Source organism: Protopterus annectens, chromosome 10.part0 (assembly GCF_019279795.1).
Source record: "Protopterus annectens isolate FY-2018-M chromosome 10.part0, PAN1.0, whole genome shotgun sequence".
Taxonomy (NCBI): Eukaryota; Metazoa; Chordata; order Ceratodontiformes; family Protopteridae; genus Protopterus; species Protopterus annectens.
In genome coordinates, this window is record NC_056744.1 from 1,726,724,291 (window position 1) to 1,726,748,369 (window position 24,079).

A 24,079-nucleotide genomic window follows, 5' to 3' on the forward strand; every position below is an offset into this window, starting at 1 on the left:
ACCTCAAAACTTCTGTACATTATAAACTGCTGTATATTTTTACCACAAATTTGTAAATATAGAAAACGAACAGAACGTCCATTGTTAACACTCTATTCAATGTATACAAAACAATTTTGTTTCAAATATCTTCAAATTATCTTTCTTGTAAACGTTTTCATTTTTTTTTCCTCAGGTGTATAACATTCATGTCAAAATATTTGTAATTTGCTCATATCTGCTGCAATTACGTTGACTTTATGACTCAGGGTGTGGAGGAAAATAATCCGCTTTGACAAGTACATATATATTGAGAAAGAAAGGTGAAATACAACCATCTTTGGTAAGGGTAGAACATGTCCGCTACACCTATAAAAAGAATTGCATGTAGTTATCCTGTAACATTAATAAATGCAGCACATGCGATACAGCCTTCTATGATAAGGGTATCTCTGGTTTCCTATGTCTGTACGTAGGAATACATGTAGTTATCCTGTAACATTAATAAATGTAGCACATGTAATACAGCCTTCTATGATAAGGGTATCTCTGGTTTCCTATGTCTGTAAGTAGGACTACATGTAGTTATCCTGTAACATTAATACATGCAGCACATGTAATAAATCCTTCTATGATAAGGGCATCTCTGGATTCCTATGTCTGAAGTAGGACTACATGTAGTTATCCTGTAACATTAATAAATGCAGCACATGTGATATAGCCTTCTATGATAAGGGTATCTCTGGTTTCTTATGTCTGTAAGTAGGACTACATATAGTTATCCTACAACATTAATAAATGCAGCACATGTAGTAGAGCCTTCTATGATAAGGGCATCTCTGGTTTCCTATGTCTGTAAGTAGGACTACATGTAGTTATCCTGTAACATTAATAAATGCAGCACATGTATTACAGCCTTCCATGGTAAGGGTATCTCTGGTTTCCTATGTCTGTAAGTTGGACTACATGTAGTTATCCTGTAACATTAATAAATGCAGCACATGTGATACAGCCTTCTATGATACGGGTATCTCTGGTTTCCTACTTCTCTAAGTAGGACTACATGTAGTTATCCTGTAACATTAATAAATGCAACACATATAGTACAGCCTTCTATGATAAGGGTATCTCTGGTTTCCTATGTCTGTACGTAGGACTACATGTAGTTATCCTGTAACATTAATAAATGCAGCGCATGTAATACAGCCTTCTATGATAAGGGTATCTCTGGTTTCCTATGTCTGTAAGTAGGACTACATGTAGTTATCCCATAACATTAATAAATACAGCACATGTACTACAGCCTTCTATGATAAGGGTATCTCTGGTTTCATATGTCTGTAAGTAGGTCTACATGTAGTTATCACATAACATTAATAAATGCAACACATATAGTAGAGCCTTCTATGATAAGGGTATCTCTGGTTTCCTATGTCTGTACGTAGGACTACATGTAGTTATCCTGTAACATTAATAAATGCAGCACATGTAATACACCCTTCTATGATACGGGTATCTCTGGTTTCATATGTCTGTAAGTAGGTCTACATGTTGTTATCACATAACATTAATAAATGCAACACATATAGTACAGCCTTCTATGATAAGGGTATCTCTGGTTTCCTATGTCTGTACGTAGGACTACATGCAGTTATCCTGTAACATTAATAAATGCAGCACATGTAATACACCCTTCTATGATACGGGTATCTCTGGTTTCCTATGTCTGTAAGTAGGACTACATGTAGTTATCCTGTAACATTAATACATGCAACTCGTAGCACAGCCAGTAGATGTGGGAATACATTTCTCATGCTTACTTAACTTTCTTCACATGATTTAAGGAGGAAGTACAAGACAATCCATTTTAAAATCATACGAAATGTTTAATTATGTAGAATTTTATATCATATATATATTCCTGGATTCTTTTTTTTTTCTTTGCCATTCCTATAAAATCCATCACAAGAAAGACAGGTGGCTAGGTACAACACTGCTTGGTTGTTACAGTCAAATCTACCACCAAATGGAATTACCACACAAGGCCTAAGCTTGATCAAAGTACATCATTTGCATGAAACACACTTTTTTCATAAAAGCATTTTGCCTATTCTGTATTTTTTCCTCTGTCCAGCTTGAGCATTTCTTTTCTTTGGACTTTAAAAATTAAAAAAAATATTTACTGTTTATGCTCAAAAAGGTCTCTTCAGAAGTCATCTTCAGAGGTCATCCTTGGATCTTTATTCTAGAACAAAGACAGGTGATGTAGCAATCATGCTTGGACACAACAAATGCTCCTAGGCTGAACGAAAGAGTTGCTACAAGTTATAAATTATAAAATACATTTTACGGTTCAATTTTATCAACAATAAAGATTTACATATATAAACAAGTTATTTGATACGTAAAATATCTAGAATTTTGAATTTTGAAGGCTTACTTTTTAGGTAATAGATAAAATTATTTGACCATGCAAAAGTTTATTTTTACTTTACATATTTCACATTAGATCATATATTACTACCCATAACATTTCTTTATTGAGGATATAATTTACTCCAAGACTGTATGACTATAAAACATCTTTCAAGTCAGCTGGTATAATAAGATCATGTGACTTTGTTACAAAAAATGTGAAGTTAGGACATACATGTATTTTCTGATGAAGTCCAATTATACTAAAAGGACAACAGTGTTAAAAAAATTCTTTAAATAAAATACTTTTCTGTCTGTGAAGCATTTCCTGTGACTTTACTCAGTATGCCTATTGGTGTGGAATGTGTAGTGCTTGTCCTATCCCAAGACAACCCACTGTCCATCTTAAAAGTCAAGGTGTAGCATTAAGTGATCACCATTAAGATAACCAGTGTAACAAAGTACGGGGCATACTCGTGAAACTGTCTATCCTACCTTCAAACTCTAGTAATGCAGGTCCTCCCTTTCAGGCCTTTCTGACTACATCCTGCATATTTATATCCTTACATTTACTGCAGTTACCCTGCCTCTGTGTGTCATCATTGTACGGATTGAGACACATGAAAATTGTTCAAGACCAGTGATTTTATGCTATAAACCACATAAACATCTGACAGCCCCAGGGTGGGTGTAAAGTGACAAATCTGTACGTGGGGCTGGTGAGCTACTGGGACCCAAAGGAGGAGTTGGTTTTAGGAGGAGAAGGAAAATTGGAGCTGTAGCACTACAACAGAAGCTCCACCTTGAGTACTCTGTGCACTTCTAAGATTGCAAAGGGCAGAGCAGCTTAGTATCTTAGCTACAATCTTACAAAAATAGGTTTGATTCCCAAAATATCCACCTTCTTAATGGATGTGCAAAAAAATGCATTAGGCTGGACAAAAAAATCCTACTACACAACATTACAAACTAAATACCAACACAACCCCCCAAAATTTTGGAAAAATGTAAACCAGCTACTAAAATCCACCCAAAAGGCTACCCCCAAACCAACCACCCCTGACACTAAAGTTCCCATCGAAACACAATTCAACTCCCACTTTGTGAACTCAATTCTATCCTTAGTATCACAGGACAGTTCCTTCCTCACTATCCCCCCCAACACAAATAACACTAATACAAGCTTTACCCTCAAAACAGTTTCCACCACTTCAATCAAAAGCATGCTCTCCAAACTAAAAACCTCATCAACAGCAGCCGACCTACTCCCCCAGCTATTTCCTGAAACTCACAGCAGATGCTATTGCTCTCCCAGTCTCCACTATCATAAACAGATCAATTGTTGAAAACTATGTGCCCAAACTCTGGAAAAATATCCTATGTTACACCCATACATAAAGGCTGGACCTCCACTTAACTTAATAACTACAGACCCATTGCTTTACTCTCCCCCCTGGCCAAATTCCTAGAAAAACACATTCATACCCAGATGCTGAACTATCTCCTAGACAGCAGCATCCTGTCACCTACTCAGCATGGTTTCAGACCTGCCCATAGTGCCACTACAGCCCTCCTCTACTTCACAGACACAGTAAACCGTCTCAAAAGTAAAGGCCTACAAGTGTCAACTCTTTTTTTGGATATGTCCAAAGCATTTGACATAGTCTCACACCAAATCCTGCTAAACAAACTAAATCAATATCACCTATCAAATTCCACTCTTACCTGGTTCAAAAGCTACTTAACTGACAGGTACCAAGCTGTGAAATGGGAACATTCTCTCACTCCTCAGCTGCCCATAACTATAGGAGTCCCACAGGGTTCTATCTTAGGACCACTACTATTCACAGTCTTCACAAATTACCTCTATACCTCCACACAGCATGCATCTATCATTCAGTATGCAGATGACACTACCTTAATCTGTGCTGCAAAAAACATTCCCACCCTCCTGCAAACAACTCAACTAGCATTCTCTGACGTTGAAAACTACCTTACCAAAGCCAACTTATCCTCAATCCAAAGAAAACTCAGCTTATGATTATAACCAGTTCTAACAAAAACACTAACAGTCAATTCACTATCTACTCCACAAATGCTACTCCAATCACTCCAGTGGCACAGGCTAAGCTATTGGGAATAACCATAGACTCCCACCTAAAATTTGATAGTCATCTCAACTTAACTATTAAAAAAATACATGCCAAACTGGGATCACTCTACCGTATCAAACCATTTCTTACCAACAACACAAGATCAGCCATTGCTCGCTCCCAACTTCTATCCACCCTACTCTATGCAGCTCCCATTCTGACTAATCTCAACAAAACTGAACGAAGCAAAATGGAAGCCTGCTATAACAGAATTGCCCACTTTGCTGCAAATTGCTCATATAGAACTCATCACTGTACTGCTTTGAGACAGCTCCACTGGCTTGAACTGCCCAACCTCCTAACTTACAATCAGCTCTGCCTCTGTCATTCTATCTATTACCTCCCCAATAAGTGTCCTGCCCTCAAAAACCTAGTACAACATCACTCAGCCAAAAGGCCTCTTAGATCATCAAGAAAACTACTACTAGAAGTCACCAACAGCTACAATAGCTTTGGAGATGCACTGTATAGTAGCTCAGTGGCTAAAAAATGGAACCCTGTCCCTACAAGCATTCAAAACACATCATCCAAAGCCTCCTTTAAAGGCCTCATCAGGCAACATCTCAAGCAAAGTTGGCAGTGCCATGATTGCTCCCCAGGCTAGTGAAAGCGGATAAGGTATACATATTAAATCTAGAGTACTTGATAATAGTTTTCAGGCTTACTCACAAACACTGGCTAATCTACAATGTATGTACTGTACCTGTGTACTATGTAGGAATTCTACCTATGTTCCAAATTTCAGCTGTACACCCACCACAAATCTATTAATTACCTTTATTTTTAAATTAATATTTTTTTCGTTTGTTCTCTCAACTGTAACTATTGATGTGCCGCATAACACTGTAAAAACATGTCTTTTGTAATTTGTGTGTATACTGATCATGTATAACTAAATGTATCTGTAATTTTTCTTTGTGGAGCTTTTCTCCTCGGGCCTCTGCTGAAAAAGGGCCTTTTCAGCTCAGACAGACACCCCCAATTAACAAATGTAAAATAAAATAAAAATAAATTACACTAGAACCCTTTGTCATTTATGAAAGAGGGCAAACATATCTAACAGGTTTCACAATGTAAATATTTAGCACATTATAAACACGAAGGAATATTTCAATCTGTGAATGGTGGGTTTTTACGTTATCAGTTTATTGAGACCAAAGAAAGAACAAGAATATTCAGTATTTCATGTGCCAGTGCACATTTAGCAAAAGACTGCTGTTTTGTGTAAAAGAACAAATGGATACACTTGGCAGGATATACAGGAGAAGAATATGAAAAGAGAATTAATAAAGATTTAATTTACAATATCATACACAGCATAATCTACAGAAAAAATTGTAACATCGAAATCTAGAGGATGTTTTACCTATGTGAGATATGGTCTTAAAGATGAAAAAAGATTATTCTTGACTATAAAGATTAATTGCAGAAAGGTATTAAAATAGCTGTGTCATGACATTTGAAGTTAAGAGGTGGTAGGGATCAGTCCCAAGTACAATGCATACATTTCTGAATGATTGATCTTGTTTCTTCCTCACAGTTCCAAGGTTCAGGATTCAATTTTGCCCAACATTTATGCTTCTCCTATATCTTATTAATTTTCTCAAAATACTCAAACTTCACTCTGCTTCTTAAAAATATGTTGATTGAACAGGCTTCTATAAAATGCACATCTGTATCCATATTCATTAGCCACTGTGGTCCTGGTCATGGCTAAACAGCCTACAATGGACCAGATCACTTATCAAAGAGCTGAGATATCTTGACACAGCATTTTAATAGGACAATCCTACTTCTCACAATAAGGATCTACCTAAATAGGACAGAACAACACTTACCTACTGAAATCAGCATTTCATAGTTCTGTACCATCACTTCCTTGTGAAGCTCCTTGTCTTGTTTTCTTAACATCTTCCACTCTTCTTCTGAGAACATGACAGCAACATCCTCAAAGGTTTCTGGAACCTGTAAAGACATGAATTTGGTGGTTCATTTTTTTTCTTTTCTGCTAATGACATAAAAGTTGTCATTTTTAGCACCGAACACTGGCATTTGCCACTAGAAGGGTCATTCTTATACTACAACAGCAATGGTGGTTACACACTAGCAAAGAGTCAAGCCCCCCTTTCATTCTAATGACTAAAGGCAGCCACAGCACTTCAGTAGCTCTAAATGGTAATGCTTGCAAATTCAACAGAAATGAATGGTTGACATTTGGTTGATTGAGTTTAATAAATGAGCAAGGAAGAAAGAGAAAAATGCCACCATATAAAGGAGAATGACCAAAGAGTAGCAGACCATCTATATGCCAGGGATTTTAATTTCTCTTACATGTGGGTTAGCCCTGTCCTTTGTTGGCTGAAAAAAGGAAGAGGGAGCAAAGGAGTCCAAGGCAGACAGCTAAACTGCCCATTTCTGGGCACATGTCAACAACTGATAGTAGGATACGAGTGAATCGGATTACTGGTCAAGGACAGGAGTAGCATGTCATGATATTAGGAAGCAGACCCCCCAGTAGTCCTAGAGACTGATAGAAAAAAACTACTCCCAGTCTTCTATTTTTTTCCAAGGTCACTTCATTTAATCATTTAAAACAGCCCCACAACTGAGACTTGTCAAAATAAATGAATACTGGCCTCACTATTAAAAGACAACTGGTAGTATGGCATTGCTGGCACTGTAGTTCTGCTTGACCAGCACTGTCCATCATGATCCCTAACAACTTGTAATTGGGACAGCCCACAAACTCAGCCCATTCTAGCCATGGATCAAAATGTGGGTGTGTGTGTATTTTGACATATATTTGCTAGATTCTGGTTCAGTTTCTAGTAAAGCGTGTAGTGAGGGAACCAGAAGTCAGACAAACGGATGTATGTGATGTCATTCTGTAGTCCAGCACAGAAATGATGTTTTTAATACTAGATGAGACAGAAGTCTTATGACAGTCTATTTGTGAAACCTGACAAAGAAGGACCACTCACCCACATCATCTTGCCTTGCTGTAGTAAGTAACTTAACTAGGGAGCAGTAATTTTTTAGATCAGTCAGGAAAATATAGTGAGATTAGTTAAGTAATGTTTTCTGTATTTGTGTGAAACTTTCCATCTGTGTTATTTTTAATATTTCATGTGACTCAAACTTTGGTGTTTATTGCAAATAGCATTTTCATATTCCCTTATTATTTATCTAGGTATTATTAAATATATTTAAACTTTTCATTGTGGCTGGTCTTTTAGGTGCTGCGGTAGTGTTGTCGCCTCACAGTAAGATGTTGTCATGTTCGATTCTCAGCTAAATCGTCTTCTGTGTGGAGACATGCGTTAATGGGCGTACCTTCGTTGAAGGTTGTACGTCAGGGCTGGCAACTCGGTACATAAAAATCTACTGCCAATCATTAGCGGACAGGAGTTCCGCTGTGGCGACCCCTAACCGGGAAAAGCAGAAAGATACAACAACATTATGGCTGGTCTTTTAGAGAATATTTTAACCATTGAGAGTATTTATACCCATTTAGTGACCCTGGGACTGCTCCTGAAAGTCTTGCTGCATGGGTCAAATACTATCATTTGTATTGGAATTAAGTGCACTCAGTATAATTGATTGGGTACCCTTGTAAGAGACAAAGTAGCTGGCTTGGGAGTGTTCTAGTGGCAGTATCTACCTTAGTCATGGCAGAGGGGGCATAGTTGGTAAATCTGTGCAGGCATTTCCTAGGTGTGTGTTTTTCTGTGTGTGTGTGTGTGTGTGTGTGTGTGTGTGTGTGTGTGTGTGTGTGTGTGTGCGCAGGTGTGAGTGTGGGGGCGCACGCATGTGTTTGTGAAAATCAAGGCTCAGAGAGTGTGCGTGTTAGGGATACAGAGCACTGGTTTCATAGAGTGAGTATTGGAGGAACTGGATTGGAACACTCAGCTGAGGACTCAGCTGTACAACTGTGGTCAGTGTGGAGTCTTATTTGGGGCCTGGTGAGAGAGAGGGAAACCCGGCCCCAGCAGAGGAGTGTGTTCTCTGAATGCTCTGAAGGGAATTGTGCTTGGTGCAGAGAACGGCATCTAAAAATACTGAGTGTATCCATTTTTGTCCAAGTAAATGCCCATCACCAGTACATGTGGTGAGGATTGAGGCTTCTTGATTACTGGACCAGAGCAGGGATGCTCACAGTCCTTACCAAAAGTAGTGGCACTTGCTGGTCAAAAAGTTACAGATATCTTGCCTATGGCTATTCCGGCACACTCATTTCCTCCTGTCAATGGATAGCATTGTCAGTGCTGCCTCAGTGTATTGGGCCTGGAAAGATACCAACATCATGAGCTTCAGAACCTGGTAAAGGCAGACGTTGACTAGGAAGTGGGGAGACACCTTCAACCAACAGAAGCCCTCCTTTAGAAGTAGAAGACTTGCTGACCCAGTCAGCTCTGACCACTGAGCCACCAGAGGCCTCCAAGCCACATAACATCAGGGTTCCCTCAAAAGACCCATCATGGGGTGGGGGAATATTTGTGGTCCTCCAGACTGGGGTGTGACCTGTGCTGCACACCTCCACTCCCTTCCACTTTTGTGTCTGCTACCGGTATGTCTTTTGTCCCCCATCAATGTGAGTCTACCACAGTTGCATCCATTGCTTAACTATTCTTTAAGTCTCTCTTCCGTACCTTCTTCCCTTACTCTTCCTGAACTTCTCTCTTATTTAAAAAAATAGGAGGTCTAGCCCCTTCAAAAATATACTGTCCCTCTCCTCCTCTCCCACCTCCTCCAATACAAACCTCTTCATGACATACTTCAGTGTGTACCTCATCTACTTTTTCCCCCCACATCCAGCTTTCCTATTTTTCCATTTCCACTCTTATAAAACACCAATCAAGATGTCCATTTAAGCACATCCTTACAGTCAATAAATACAAGCTTTTGGCAGTTTAGCTTAATTTCTGAACAGCTGTGCTGAGCGCAGCTTTCCTCCAATAATTGTTAGTGGTATACACAGGCTAGCAAAGGCTTCCACTCACTTATAAACAATACAAAAAGCAGAAAAAAAATTGCCACTTTACATTCAAGCAGTTTCCCTGACACATAACAGACTATGTTTAACACATTTTACCATGCTTTAGATAGCCCAAAATGCTGTGGGTGTTTCTGTACAGCACATAATTTTTCTGTAATCAGCACCATTCACTGGTGCTTAGTACATTTATGTAAAGGTGCAGTGGCACTCTTCTCTGATTACCTTCACACATATGCAAACTGAGGGACTATGAATGCCACCTGATGTTTTTTCTTCTGGTGTTTAACACAACAGTACATAACGTGCTGAATTAATCTGTGCATTGTCTATACAGGCAAGAGGATCTCTACTTCTACATGCATTGCTGAATGGCTTTTAATACATATAAATGTAATTACAGTGATAATATTTATAAAGATGAAAAGGGATGAGATGCAACCACAACACTGAAAATTGTTACAGTCTAGATCTCAGTTGTGTTCCACTACAGTACCTGCATAAATATTTTTCATATGTAAAGAAAAAAACAGGAGGTTTTAAAATGTTTAAAAACAATAGCGCACAACATGTATTACTGTTACTCAGGACAGCAGCAACAAAAAGGTTTAGTAACAAATGCTCACTCACAGACACATGTTGATAAGTAATGGTTTGATCATTCAGACCTACGTAATGAGACTGGTCAGCATTTATTCTATGCATTAACCAGTTAGCAGAATTGTATGCCAGTAGAATAAATGTGACATATTTCTACTTTCCCATAACACACAACATTGTTCTAACATGGATATGCAGACTGTTATGATCAAGTCCTCAGTGCATTGGCCCAGAGACCCGTGAGTTTGTCTTAGTGCTCGGAGATGGAATTCAACAAGAAAAACTGAGGAGTGAGTGACTGGTGCAAACCATACCTGGAAAGGGAGGGGGGTTTGGCTGACCATCTCAGACTATGCAGACACACTGAATCCTCTTAGAATGGAATCCATTTACTTAGCCAATTACTGAAGCCGGTTATTTTATCCTTGAACTTTGACATCATTCTCAGTAACGGTAAAATGCTGCTCAATACCAGAGCCTCGCTTTCTTCAAAGACATGAGCAGAGACAGTCTGACTGCATCTCCTCATCTCTCTTAAAATGGGATGCCAATCGTTCATCTCCACATGGTCAGCCACAAAGTCGTAATTGTAAATGGGGTGCTGCATAGACTTAAGGGCCCTAGTGACATCCCTAAACCCAGTACCAGAGACAACTGTCACCTTGTCCTTTGCTGTCTGGTCACTGGGGTCTCTCTATGTCTTGAAATGTAATTACCAATGACCAACACATTTCCTGGAGTTTGCTGCTGACTTACGAGACCTTAATGGTACAGGTGACTTGGTACAGATGTAGTGTTAGCATTTCAACAGCACAGCCAATATTAGCTAGCAGGATTTCAATTAGACCTTGGCAGTTTAGGAAAGGTTTCTTTATGACCTCAGCATATATTGCAATGAAGTAGTCGAACTGTGTTACTACATTATGTTGTGTTGTTTAATGGGTTATGGGTGGGACAAAGAGTGAGAGACACTAGGCCTCCAAGTTTTGATAAACATTGCATCTCTCTCTCTAGTGCTACCAGTAAATGTTAGAACTTGGCTAACAGTAAACATGAAATGGTAGTTATACTGCCTCAAAAAGCACGTACAAATAGGTTCAAGGATGAGACTAAAACATGATCAGACAACAGTTACAGGCAGTGTTCTTTTACTTCAATTAATTACACAAAGGACAGCTGACAGAATATACTCTCAGTACAGATCTACAAGCAGTGCAAACAGTGATGGTTAAGGACACCCAACGTATAACTAGCTTACTTACACAGTAAGTGGATCCGCTCTGAGGGAGAGTCTTTTAGAGGATCGTTGGTTTCGCCCATAATTATATGTGGGCACTCAGTATTCTGGGTTTGTGGATCACAACAGGAGGGCAAATGAATTTAAACAGTTTAAGAGGAGTGGCTTCACACAAAATTATACTTTTGGGTGTTTACTGGTGAGAGTCGATGCAAGGAGGGCACTTTGTGGTAAAATTATTATAAGAGGCAGATGACTACAATGTCACTGGGTTTAATAACACAACAGGAACACAATGAAAGAATGTTAAATCCTCTAATTCCTGGTACATGCAACACATTTATTTTTCATTGAACTATAATGATGTAAAGTTAGCAGATGCTCATGAGAATGACAAACACAGAGAAACACTGAGTTTGGTTGGTGCTTTGCATAACTTGATTAGAGAAGGGCTATCGATAGAAGCACAGAGGACATATGATAAAGTACTAGTTATGTGGTTTGAGTACTTTAGATTGGAAGCATGATTGAGGGGCTGGACACGTGCAAAATAAAAGCTGCAACACAAGGGAAAAACACAACTGAAAATGAGTAAAAAAATAAATAAAAGTGAAAAATAAAATTACTGGCAACCTTAAAAGGATAGCTGGGCCTGCTTATAAACTAGCAGTTAGTACACCAGGTACAAGCAATACACATGAGCCAGTCAGCCTACAACTCTGCTACTCACTCAGAGAAGATAACCAAAGATATTCTAATCATTTGGATACTGTTTACAAGTCATTCATTCATAGCTTTTCTGCACTGCATCGTAATAGTATCGGTTATACATCTCAACTTCTTGTTCAAGAATTCAGGCCAAAGCCAAAACTAATGGGAAGACAAAGACAATTATTAAATGTTACTCTAATTCATTTAGAAAGTAATTAAAACAACTGGTTTTGTATCAAGATGCACTTTCTGAAGGCCAAGAACAAAACTCTAATGTCTAGCATTAACGACTGCCTGCAATCCTCAGTAATTTACCAGAAAATGAACATTTTGAGGAACATGCAAATATATAAGGTAAAACTAGGGATGTTCTGCAAAATTCTGGATAGCTGAGAGATGTTATCAGATCTTACCACTGTGTATTCCTGTGTACTGCAATGGCTATACATATCAGCCTCTGTAACCTTTTATTGTCTACTAGTGTTTTCCTCTCCAGGCATCAATATAAACAGACTAGGCCTAGATGCAACTTTACAATCAACAAACAAAAATAAATGAATACAAGTTTAAAAATGTATGTTCTGCATTAGTGGTGTTTTACATTATTTAGAAAATCCTTGATAAATATACTCCTGCAATACATAAAGAAAAGCATATCAGTGTTATACTGTCACGCTATACTGTTTACAATCAACTGCCCGATCTTGTATATAAAATAAAACACATGTAATGAAAAGTGCACTTACAGTTAGAAAACCAACAGTTTCCTGTTTTCTAGGCTCTGACTTATCATGCAGTGCTTTACATTTTGCAGGAACATCATGTTTAATGTTTTCAGCATTTTCTTCCATCTCTTCCACAGTCAGTGTTATTTCCTTCCTTAACTCAAAGCTGCCATTGGGTACTTTCACATTGGTGACCACCACAGCATCATGTTTTGTACATTCAAGGTTTTCTTCCATCTGTTTAAGAGCTACCACTTTGTTATTTTTAAGCTGTTGAAGTAATTTTTGTTCCCGGTCATGTAGAAACAGGTGTAGTTCTGTAAACTCTCGCATAATGTACTGCTCCAAACTATAAGCATCACCCTGAAAACAAACACAGAAAGAATCAAGTTGAGTGTCTGCACATTACAATGTCAGTTTCATCTATGCACCTCTTCACAAACAACCACGAGTGAATGTGAGTCATGTTGCAAACAGGCCAAACACCTGCCCATGACATTTGTGACCTGGGTTCAACACTTAGTCCATAGCAATGAAAGAGGGACAACCATCTAGGGTACTTTCTCTCTGAGAATGTGGAAAGGGGATACCAGTATAAAGATGATCAATAACAAAAAACAAAAAGTCACAGCAAATTGCTGATTATGGAAGGAAGGAAACACAAAAAAGGAAAAGGCAGGTAGCTGTGTGTTTGAGGGGTTGGTTTCTGTCAGTCCAATCTCTGTTATACAGCCTGGATTGTCTGTGATGACTAAAGTGTCTCTCTGGATATGTACAATTGTCAAGAGGCTATAATCCTAAGAAACCTCTCCAACTGTAAGGAGCAAAGTGGGTTTAGTCCCTAAAAGAACATTAATATACGATTAATAGCAGAAATGCTGAGAAAAAACATTTTGACTGGGCTATGACCTTGTTCAGAGCAGCACAGTAAGGCCTCCTCAATCAGGTCCTGCTATTGTATGGAATTTGTTTTCAAAAAAGGAAAGAATTTATTTATTTTACATTTATTAACCGGGGGTATCTGACTGAGCCGTAAAGGCCCTTTTTCAGCAGAGGCCCGGGGAGAAAAGCTCCACAAAGAAAAATTACAGACACATTTAGTTATTTAGACATGATCAGTATAGACACAAATTACAAGAGACATGTTTTTACAGTGGTATGCGGCACATCAACAGTTACAGTGGAGAGAACAAACAAAAAAATATTAATTTTAAAAATAAAGGTAATTAATAGATTGGTGGTGTACAGCTGAAATTTGGAACATAGATAGAATACATACATAGTACACAGGTACAGTACATACATTGTAGATTAGCCAGTGTTTGTGAGTAAGATTGAAAACTACTATCAAATGCTCTAGATTTAGTATGTATATGTTACTCGCTTTCACTAGCCTGGGGAGCAATCATGGCACTGCCAACTTTGCTTGAGATGTTGCCTGATGAGGTCTTTAAAGGAGGCTTTGGATGATGTGTTTTGAATGCTAGTGTTTGTTCTCTCCACTGATATTTTTTAGCCACTGAACTACTATATAGCGCATCTCCAAAGCTATTGTAGCTGTTGGTTACGTCTAGTAGTAGTTTGCTTGATGATCTAAAAGGCCTTTTGGCTGAGTGATGCTGTACTAGGTTTTTGAGGGCAGGACACTTATTGGGGGGGTAACAGATATAATAACAGAGGCAGGGCTGATTGTAGGTTAGGAGGTTGGGCAGTGCAAGCCAGTGGAGCCGTCTCAAAGCAGTACAGTGATGAGTTCTATATGAGCAATTTGCAGCAAAGCAGGCAATTCTGTTATAGCAGGCTTCCATTTTGCTTAGTCCAGTTTTGTTGAGATTAGTCAGAATGGGAGATGCATAGAGTAGGGTGGATAGAAGTTGGGAGCGAGCAATGGCTGATCTTGTGTTGTTGGTACGAAATGGTTTGATACGGTAGAGTGACCCCAGTTTGGCATGTACTTTTTTAATAGTGAAGTTGAGATGACTATCAAATTTTAGGTGGGAGTTTATGGTTATGCCCAATAGCTTAGCCTGTGCCACTGGAGCAATTGGAGTAGCATTTGTGGATTAGATAGTGAACTGACTGTTAGTGTTTTTGTTAGAACTGGTTATAATCATAAGATGAGTTTTCTTTGGATTGAGGATAAGTTGGGCTTTGGTAAGGTAGTTTTCAACATCAGAGAATGCTAGTTGAGTTGTTTACAGGAGGGTGGGAATGTTTTGTGCAGCACAGATTAAGGTAGTGTCATCTGCATACTGAATTATAGATGCATGCTGTGTGGAGGTATGGAGGTCATTTGAGAAGACTGTGAATAGTAGTGGTCCTAAGATAGAACCCTGTGGGACTCCTATAGTTATGGGCAGCTGAGAAGAGAGAGAATTTTCCCATTTCACAGCTTGGTACCTGTCAGTTAAGTAGCTTTGGAACCAGGTAAGAGTGGAATTTGACAGATGATATTGGTTTAGTTTGTTTAGCAGGATTTGGTGTGAGACTGTGTCAAACGCTTTGGACATATCCAAAAAAAAAAGAGTTGACACTTGTAGGCCTTTACTTTTGAGACGGTTTACTGTGTCTGTGAAGTAGAGGAGGGCTGTAGTGGCACTATGGGCAGGTCTGAAACCATGCTGAGTAGGTGACAGGATGCTGCTGTCTAGGAGATAGTTTAGCATCTGGGTATGGATGCATTTTTCTAGGATTTTGGCCAGGGGGAAGAGTAAAGCAATGGGTCTGTAGTTATTAAGTTCAGTGGAGGTCCCGCCTTTATGTATGGGTGTAACATAGGATATTTTACAGAGTTTGGGCACATAGTTTTCAACAACTGATCTGTTTATGAGAGTGGAGACTGGGATAGCAATAGCATCTGCTGTGAGTTTCAAGAAATAGCTGGGGAGTAGGTCGGCTGCTGTTGATGAGGTTTTTAGTTTGGTGAGCATGCTTTTGATTGAAGTGGTGGAAACTGTTTTGAGGGTAAAGCCTGTATTAGTGTTATTTGTGTTGGGGGGATAGTGAGGAAGGAACTGTCCTGTGATACTAAGGACAGAATTGAGTTCACAAAGTGGGAGTTGAATTGTGTTTCGATGGGAACTTTAGAGTCAGGGGTGGTTGGTTTGGGGGTAGCCTTTTGGGTGGATGTTAGTAGCTGGTTTACATTTTTCCAAAACTTTTGCGGGTTGTGTTGGTATTTAGGTTTGTAATGTTGTGTAGCAGGATTTTTTTGTCCAGCCTAATGCATTTTTTTGCACGGTTACGCAGTTCTTGGTACTTAGTTAGGCTTTGTGTTTCTTTGTTTTTTTGATAGTAAAGCCAGGCAGTGTCTCTGGACTGGAGGATTTGTTTGGTTTCTTTACTGAGCCAGGGGTTTGTAGAGGTTCTAACCTTAATTTTGCGCAATGGAGCGACAGTGTTTAAGTGTTGTAGAAATGTTTTGTTGAAGTATGCTACAGCCTGGTCAAGTGGGAGGGTTTTAAGGGGGTCCAGTCACAGTTACAGAGTAAAGTGGTGAGGACCTCAGGAGAGATGTTTTGTGTGTTTCTTGTAGATATATAGTTAGTGGTTTTGTAAATGCTTGTTCTACTACATATAAAGTACATTATGTTGTGGTCACTTAAGGTGTCTGGGAGACTGCCTGTGTGAGGGTACAATGTGGGGTTGTTAGTTAGGACCCAGTAAAGGATGGATTCCCTTTTTACATTTTTTATCACATCTAGTTGGAATTTGGACTAGCTGCTGGTAGCCATGGAGATTTATTAGATTACTTGGTGGTTCTGATATACAGGTGAACCAATCTAGGTTGAAGTCCCCCAGAATAAGGGTTTCTTGTCAGTATGTGGAAGAACACCAGGATAAGAAGTCTTCAAGGCTAGCAGGTGTATTACCAGGTGGAATATAGATCACAATTGTGGTGATGACCTTTTTAGGGTGAAGATGAAGTTGTGAGATAAGTATGTCCCAATTATTGGGGGAGGGGTAGGAGTTTGGTAATTGACGCACAGTTAAGTTGAACTTGTACAGTAAGGCAGTTCCACCCCCTTTACGAAGTGGTCTGTCTTGTCTAATGATATTGTAGCTGGTAGGGAGAACTTCTGAGTTAGCTATGTTTTTATTTAGCCAGGTTTCTGTTAAAGCAACTATGTCTGGGGAGTAGTGTGCTATTGTGGCTTGGAGTGCAGGTATTTTATTTTTTATACTTATAATATTAATATTTAGCATTAAAAGATGATTGGTTTTGCTGCTGTTGATTTGCCCAGGGATGAAGAAAGTGGGGGTGTTATGTTCTGACATTTGTGCTGGAGCAGTTTGTGTTGGACTGGATGCATTTGGGCCTGGGTTGGGGTGGCTATCCCCACTTATGGTGAGCCTGGAGTTAAAATTGTTATACAGATGTTGGAGTTTGGTGAGGAGTGTGAGAAAGTATTGTGTTTTTTTGGAGTAGGAATGAGAGCATATGTGTTTAGTTCTCAATTGGTCCGTTATGTAGTTCTTGAATAACTGTAGGCAGATATTATTATAATGTGTGGTGTCTGTATACGAGAGTGCATAATGTAGTGTTGTGCTACTAAGTTTAGGGATATTGCTAGAATGATAACTTGTGGTGGTGTAAAGAATTATGAAAAGACAGACTAGACTTAGTTGTGTGATAGTCATGGTTATAAAGTTTAAGTTGTTTCTAGGTGGGGGGGGGGTCTGAATAGGAATTATAGGGTTGCACTATATGTGGATGGGGAAGAAGTGTTGGTGATGTAAAAAATGCCTAGTGGGAATGAGAGTGATTGGGAGTATTTTGTGTGGAGCAAGTTGGTGCGGTATAATGTGATATGACTTGAGGAGCTGTGATTGGTGGAGGGGATGTGAGAGTGTAGCTGTGATTACTATAAATGTAGAGGTAGTGGGGGCAGGAGGGAATAGGGGGCAGGGGAGTGGAGAGAGCCCGAGCGTTAGCGAGAGCGAACGGAGCGGGGCAGAGCCAACCAAGACAACAGAAAGAAGTATTACTTTACAAATCTGAACACTTTTAAAACAAATTCCTGAGGTCTAATGGCTTACCAGCAAACAGAATGTAATTGCTGAAGAGCACTTGTGTCCTGGTGGGAGACTAGAAATTTAAAGATGGCTCCATGCTCAGCAGGATTCTAATATAGACTTTGTATTGGGGGAGGGAGATAGCACAAGGGGTGTAAACCAGGTGGAATGCAAAGAAACCAGAAAGGCAATCAGTGGAAATCAGTGAAGGCCTCAGAGGGGGCAAGTCATAATTCAAACTACCTGTAAGTGAAGGAGAGAAGAGACAGCAAAGTTTATTAAGGTTGGGAGTGTGTCTTCACATTGACTTGCTGATTAGTAACCAGTTTGTGCACAGATTAGAGTAGGGAGATACAATAGCAATGAAGGGGAATGTATAGAGATGCAAATAAACAGGTGGGCCTCCAAGTGATACAAACTAAGGTAGAAAGCACTGAGAGGGCTGCTTGATGGTTAATTTAGTCACAGGGATGTGAATTAAATGTATACTGTCTATTGGACAGTTAGGATTACTGTACTAGCGGGGGTGGGGGGCACATAAGGCTACAACAGTCAGTTTTATTAGCAAGCTGAGAACTACTAAGAAATACTGCTAATGTAATAGCTTCACTCTCATAAAACATACAAGTAGAATGCTTGGGTGGACTGACCCTGCTCTTGAGGCTCAAAATGTATATTCTTGTTTAGTTTGCATTACTTGTTGTTGCTGTGTCTTTTGGCTTATCCCAGTTAGGGGTCGCCACAGCGGAACTCCGGTCTACTAACATTTGGTAGTGGATTTTTACATGCCAAGTTACCAGCCCTGACGCACAACCTTCAACGAAGGCACGCCCATTCATGCATGCCTCCACACAGAAGATGCTCTAACTGAGAATTGAACGCGACAACGTCTTGCTGTGAAGCATCAACGCTCCTTCTTATACTGCATGGGTGGATTGGTAGCCGCAGATAAGTGGGGATTATCCATATAAAAGTTACTTCCACAATGTAAAAATTAGTACATAAGTCACAAATAACTGTGCCATGATTCAACCACAGCAAATAAGAATTTGTAATGCAACTGTAACTATGTGTTCTACATTGGGCCAGTCTTAGGTCTTTGTATGAAATTTGGGTACATACATGTGATATAGCATGACTTGTACGTGTCTGATGTTGGGAAACTCATGGGATGCAGAATGTGTGGTACTGACCTATGGGAGATGCTGTTCACAGCAGATACATAATGGCTCATGTGAGACCTTCATATCTTCCTTTCAATACGTTAACCAGAAATGGGGATTATCCAAGTATTAGATAACAAGGTTCATTGTCATTACCTCTACCTTTAAATACAAAACTCAATCTGCACTTTTTATCCTATTCCCTTCCTTAGAAACATTGCAGAATGTACAGTTGTGTAAAACTTACCATAATAGTAGACGTCCTTCTCATAACTGTTTCAGTAGTCCTCACTGAAGGAAGCTCCTGCCATGTACAGCCCAACATCCAGGCAGCATACCAAAGCCTTTACATGTTATTGCTGCCATACGTCTCACATATTCTCCCTGCATTAGGCATGGGGCACAAAGGAGACATACAATCACAAATATTCAAAAATGAATTAACCCAGGAGGAACAAAATACCCCCCCCAAAGGGCAATGTAGAACATGTACATCCTAAAGAAAAAAGTTCAGAAGTTAAAGAAGTGACAGTCCTTCAGCCAGGAAGGTAACAGAAAACAGGGGCAAGAGGCATAATGGGGAGAGGGGGGGTGGAGGGGGCCAAATACTACAACAGTGCAAAAGAAGGACAGCTACTGTTATGGTAAGATCTTATACAAATATGCTAGGTCCTTCCATATTACTGTTGCAGTATTCATAACAAATGAGAAAGTACAAGACCTAAGAGGAAGACTGGGAGGAGGAAGGCACAGAAGAGCCTTTTACAAACCCATGCAAAATAGCCCTGGTCCTGAAAACAACATCCATTTGTAATGATTAGTAAAAGTATAAACAGTGTACCAAGTAGCAACTTTAAGGATGGAATTGGTGTCCAAACCCTTGGGAAAAAATGGTGGCACCCTTCATGTCTGTGGCTGCTCTGTTTCGCAAATACACTACTCATTTTAGCTCATTTTCTGCAGTGGATTTACCTGGACTTTCTAATTTTACTGAATTTTCGAATGTGGGAAGGTGTTAAGGTCATTCTGCTCTGCTGAATCTTCTGGCATCTGTTCACCACGTGAGTGGTTGGTAAGGCTGATGTCTGCAAGCCTTATGGGGCTTGAATCACAACTGGGAATACTGCTGAAGATTCATCCAGACTGCTGTAGCTGTTTTCTCTCTCAAACAACAAAAATTAAAGTAGAAAGTGTAGGAGATGTGACAGACCTAGGAAAAGGGGAAACAGAACTGGTACCGATGTCAGATTAAGAAAAACTCAACTCAGGCCTGCAATTCCTTCTATATTTCTTGCTAATGTAAGATCTCTGGATAACAAAATGGACTTTATCCAGCTGTACATTAATGCAAACAGTAAGGTAAGAAACAGCTGTGTTATTATATTCACCAAAAATAAAATGAACAAAACCAAGTAAATCCACAGAGGAGTAGTGAAGCTAGGAACAACAGAAGGCACAATCCAATAATACAAACTCTTTTTAATGATTTAGCGCTTTAAAGGTGAAAGACTTCACCAGAATGACCATCATTGTTAAAATACATCTTTAAATAACCCACCCCAAGCTCACACTGGTTGAAACTAAAACATCACTTCCTGCAATGAGTAATCAGTAAAAAAATCTTTAAAATACTTAATACACTACTAATAAAAAATACATATACATCACATAAACAACACTGAATTCACCTTAAGTACTGAACTTATAGAGACCCTGTCATTAAGTCCAGGAGTCTGGCAGGCATTAGTTAATTCTAATCTGCCACTTAAGCTCCATAAACTCTAAAAATTCATCCGAGACCCCCCCCCCCCTGTGGACCCAAATCAACTTGGTCAACAATGAACAATTTAAAAACATGCAGTGGAAAATGACTAATGTGCCTGTACAGTGCATTATTCTCATGACTAATGTGCCTGTACAGTGCATTATTCTCATGACTAATGTGCCTGTACAGTGCATTATTCTCATGACTAATGTGCCTGTACAGTGCATTATTCTCATGACTAATGTGCCTGTACAGTGCATTATTCTCATGACTAATGTGCCTGTACAGTGCATTATTCTCATGACTAATGTGCCTGTACAGTGCATTATTCTCATGACTAATGTGCCTGTACAGTGCATTATTCTCATGACTAATGTGCCTGTACAGTGCATTATTCTCATGACTAATGTGCCTGTACAGTGCATTATTCTCATGACTAATGTGCCTGTACAGTGCATTATTCTCATGACTAATGTGCCTGTACAGTGCATTATTCTCATGACTAATGTGCCTGTACAGTGCATTATTCTCATGACTAATGTGCCTGTACAGTGCATTATTCTCATGACTAATGTGCCTGTACAGTGCATTATTCTCATGACTAATGTGCCTGTACAGTGCATTATTCTCATGACTAATGTGCCCGTACAGTGCATTATTCTCATGACTAATGTGCCCGTACAGTGCATTATTCTCATGACTAATGTGCCCGTACAGTGCATTATTCTCATGACTAATGTGCCCGTACAGTGCATTATTCTCATGACTAATGTGCCTGTACAGTGCATTATTCTCATGACTAATGTGCCTGTACAGTGCATTATTCTCATGACTAATGTGCCTGTACAGTGCATTATTCTCATGACTAATGTGCCTGTACAGTGCATTATTCTCATGACTAATGTGCCTGTACAGTGCATTATTCTCATGACTAATGTGCCTGTACAGTGCATTATTCTCATGACTAATGTGCCTGTACAGTGCATTATTCTCATGACTAATGTGCCTGTACAGTGCATTATTCTCATGACTAATGTGCCTGTACAGTGCATTATTCTCATGACTAATGTGCCTGTACAGTGCATTATTCTCATGACTAATGTGCCTGTACAGTGCATTATTCTCATGACTAATGTGCCTGTACAGTGCATTATTCTCATGACTAATGTGCCTGTACAGTGCATTATTCTCATGACTAATGTGCCTGTACAGTGCATTATTCTCATGACTAATGTGCCTGTACAGTGCATTATTCTCATGACTAATGTGCCTGTACAGTGCATTATTCTCATGACTAATGTGCCTGTACAGTGCATTATTCTCATGACTAATGTGCCTGTACAGTGCATTATTCTCATGACTAATGTGCCTGTACAGTGCATTATTCTCATGACTAATGTGCCTGTACAGTGCATTATTCTCATGACTAATGTGCCTGTACAGTGCATTATTCTCATGACTAATGTGCCTGTACAGTGCATTATTCTCATGACTAATGTGCCTGTACAGTGCATTATTCTCATGACTAATGTGCCTGTACAGTGCATTATTCTCATGACTAATGTGCCTGTACAGTGCATTATTCTCATGACTAATGTGCCTGTACAGTGCATTATTCTCATGACTAATGTGCCTGTACAGTGCATTATTCTCATGACTAATGTGCCTGTACAGTGCATTATTCTCATGACTAATGTGCCTGTACAGTGCATTATTCTCATGACTAATGTGCCTGTACAGTGCATTATTCTCATGACTAATGTGCCTGTACAGTGCATTATTCTCATGACTAATGTGCCTGTACAGTGCATTATTCTCATGACTAATGTGCCTGTACAGTGCATTATTCTCATGACTAATGTGCCTGTACAGTGCATTATTCTCATGACTAATGTGCCTGTACAGTGCATTATTCTCATGACTAATGTGCCTGTACAGTGCATTATTCTCATGACTAATGTGCCTGTACAGTGCATTATTCTCATGACTAATGTGCCTGTACAGTGCATTATTCTCATGACTAATGTGCCTGTACAGTGCATTATTCTCATGACTAATGTGCCTGTACAGTGCATTATTCTCATGACTAATGTGCCTGTACAGTGCATTATTCTCATGACTAATGTGCCTGTACAGTGCATTATTCTCATGACTAATGTGCCTGTACAGTGCATTATTCTCATGACTAATGTGCCTGTACAGTGCATTATTCTCATTCTTTTCTTGATGTCATAAGTGTGCTGGTAGATTCTTTGTCTCAGTGCTCTAATCATTTTTCCTACATAACAGGCAGCGCAGGAATCACACAGTGCAATGTAAACAACTCCTTTAGAGTAACAATAATATTTCCTACATGAGGTGATACATCCATAGTTTTTTATTTTAATTTTGTTTGTATCCATCATGAAAGGGCACCTACCACATTTAAAGCTACCACACTGGACTGATTTGATATTACATCTTTCCAACAACCCTTTCAAGGAAGTTTCCTTTTTATAAACAACCTGCGGCCTATTACCCAGTTTATGGACATCAGTGTCCAAACTGAAAATTGTCCAAAGCTTCTGCGCAATCCCTTTAATGTCATAGAAGTTTATAATGTACGGTAGAATGAATGCTCTTCCAAACATGTCTGATCTCTCATTTTGCAGAAGCCCATCCAAACCATGTGATAATGGGGGGGGGGGGGGCAAAAGGTGCCTAGTTCTCTCTTTGTTATTACTTCATCAGCTATGGTACCAATAAAGTTTTCAGGGTACCCTCGCTTTATTAATATGTCCTTTAACACTGCATATTCTTTTAGAAAGTCATCAAATTGTGATACCATCCTGGCTAACCTGACATACTGCCCTTTGACCGATCCTTTCTTTTGGTGTAATGGATACCAGCTGGTAAAGTGCAACAATGAATTGGAATATTTTGGCTTACAAAATAAATGGGAGGTAAAGCCCCTCATAGCTTCGGTCTTTTGGACAGTCACATCAAAGTAGTTCAAAATATCCTTGTGTTTATTCATAGTGAACCTCAAAAAATTAATGGTCTCATTAATGTAGGTGAAAAACCTATTCAGATCGTTTTCACCTCCTTTCCAAAAGAGGACACATCACCCAAATAGCACCCATAGAACACCCAGAGGTCCTTGAACTCAGAGTTCATAATGAACAAATCCATTGTGCCAACACAATATTAGCAAATATTGGTGCACAGCACGCACCCATAGAGACACCCGTTCTCTGTTTGAACAGGTGTCCCTCAGAACTGATAAAATTTTTTCTCCAGGACAAGCTCCATACATGCTTGAATGGTCAGAATGGTCTCATGG

At 39.3% G+C, this 24,079-nt stretch overlaps 1 protein-coding gene across 3 annotated transcripts in view; it reads right to left on the reverse strand.

Moving 5' to 3' along the window:
* LOC122813963 (zinc finger protein 665-like) overlaps nt 1–24,079 on the reverse strand; it is a 275,262-nt gene that overhangs the window by 38,731 nt on the left and 212,452 nt on the right. For 2 of the 3 annotated variants that reach the window (XM_044086515.1, XM_044086516.1), the window contains exons 3-4: nt 12,835–13,176; nt 6,386–6,512 (exon numbers count right to left, since the gene is read on the reverse strand). In XM_044086515.1, the coding sequence (XP_043942450.1) occupies nt 6,386–6,512; nt 12,835–13,176 (469 nt within the window). The remainder of the gene's footprint in view (nt 1–6,385; nt 6,513–12,834; nt 13,177–24,079) is intronic. The other variant, XM_044086517.1, reaches the window with a different exon arrangement.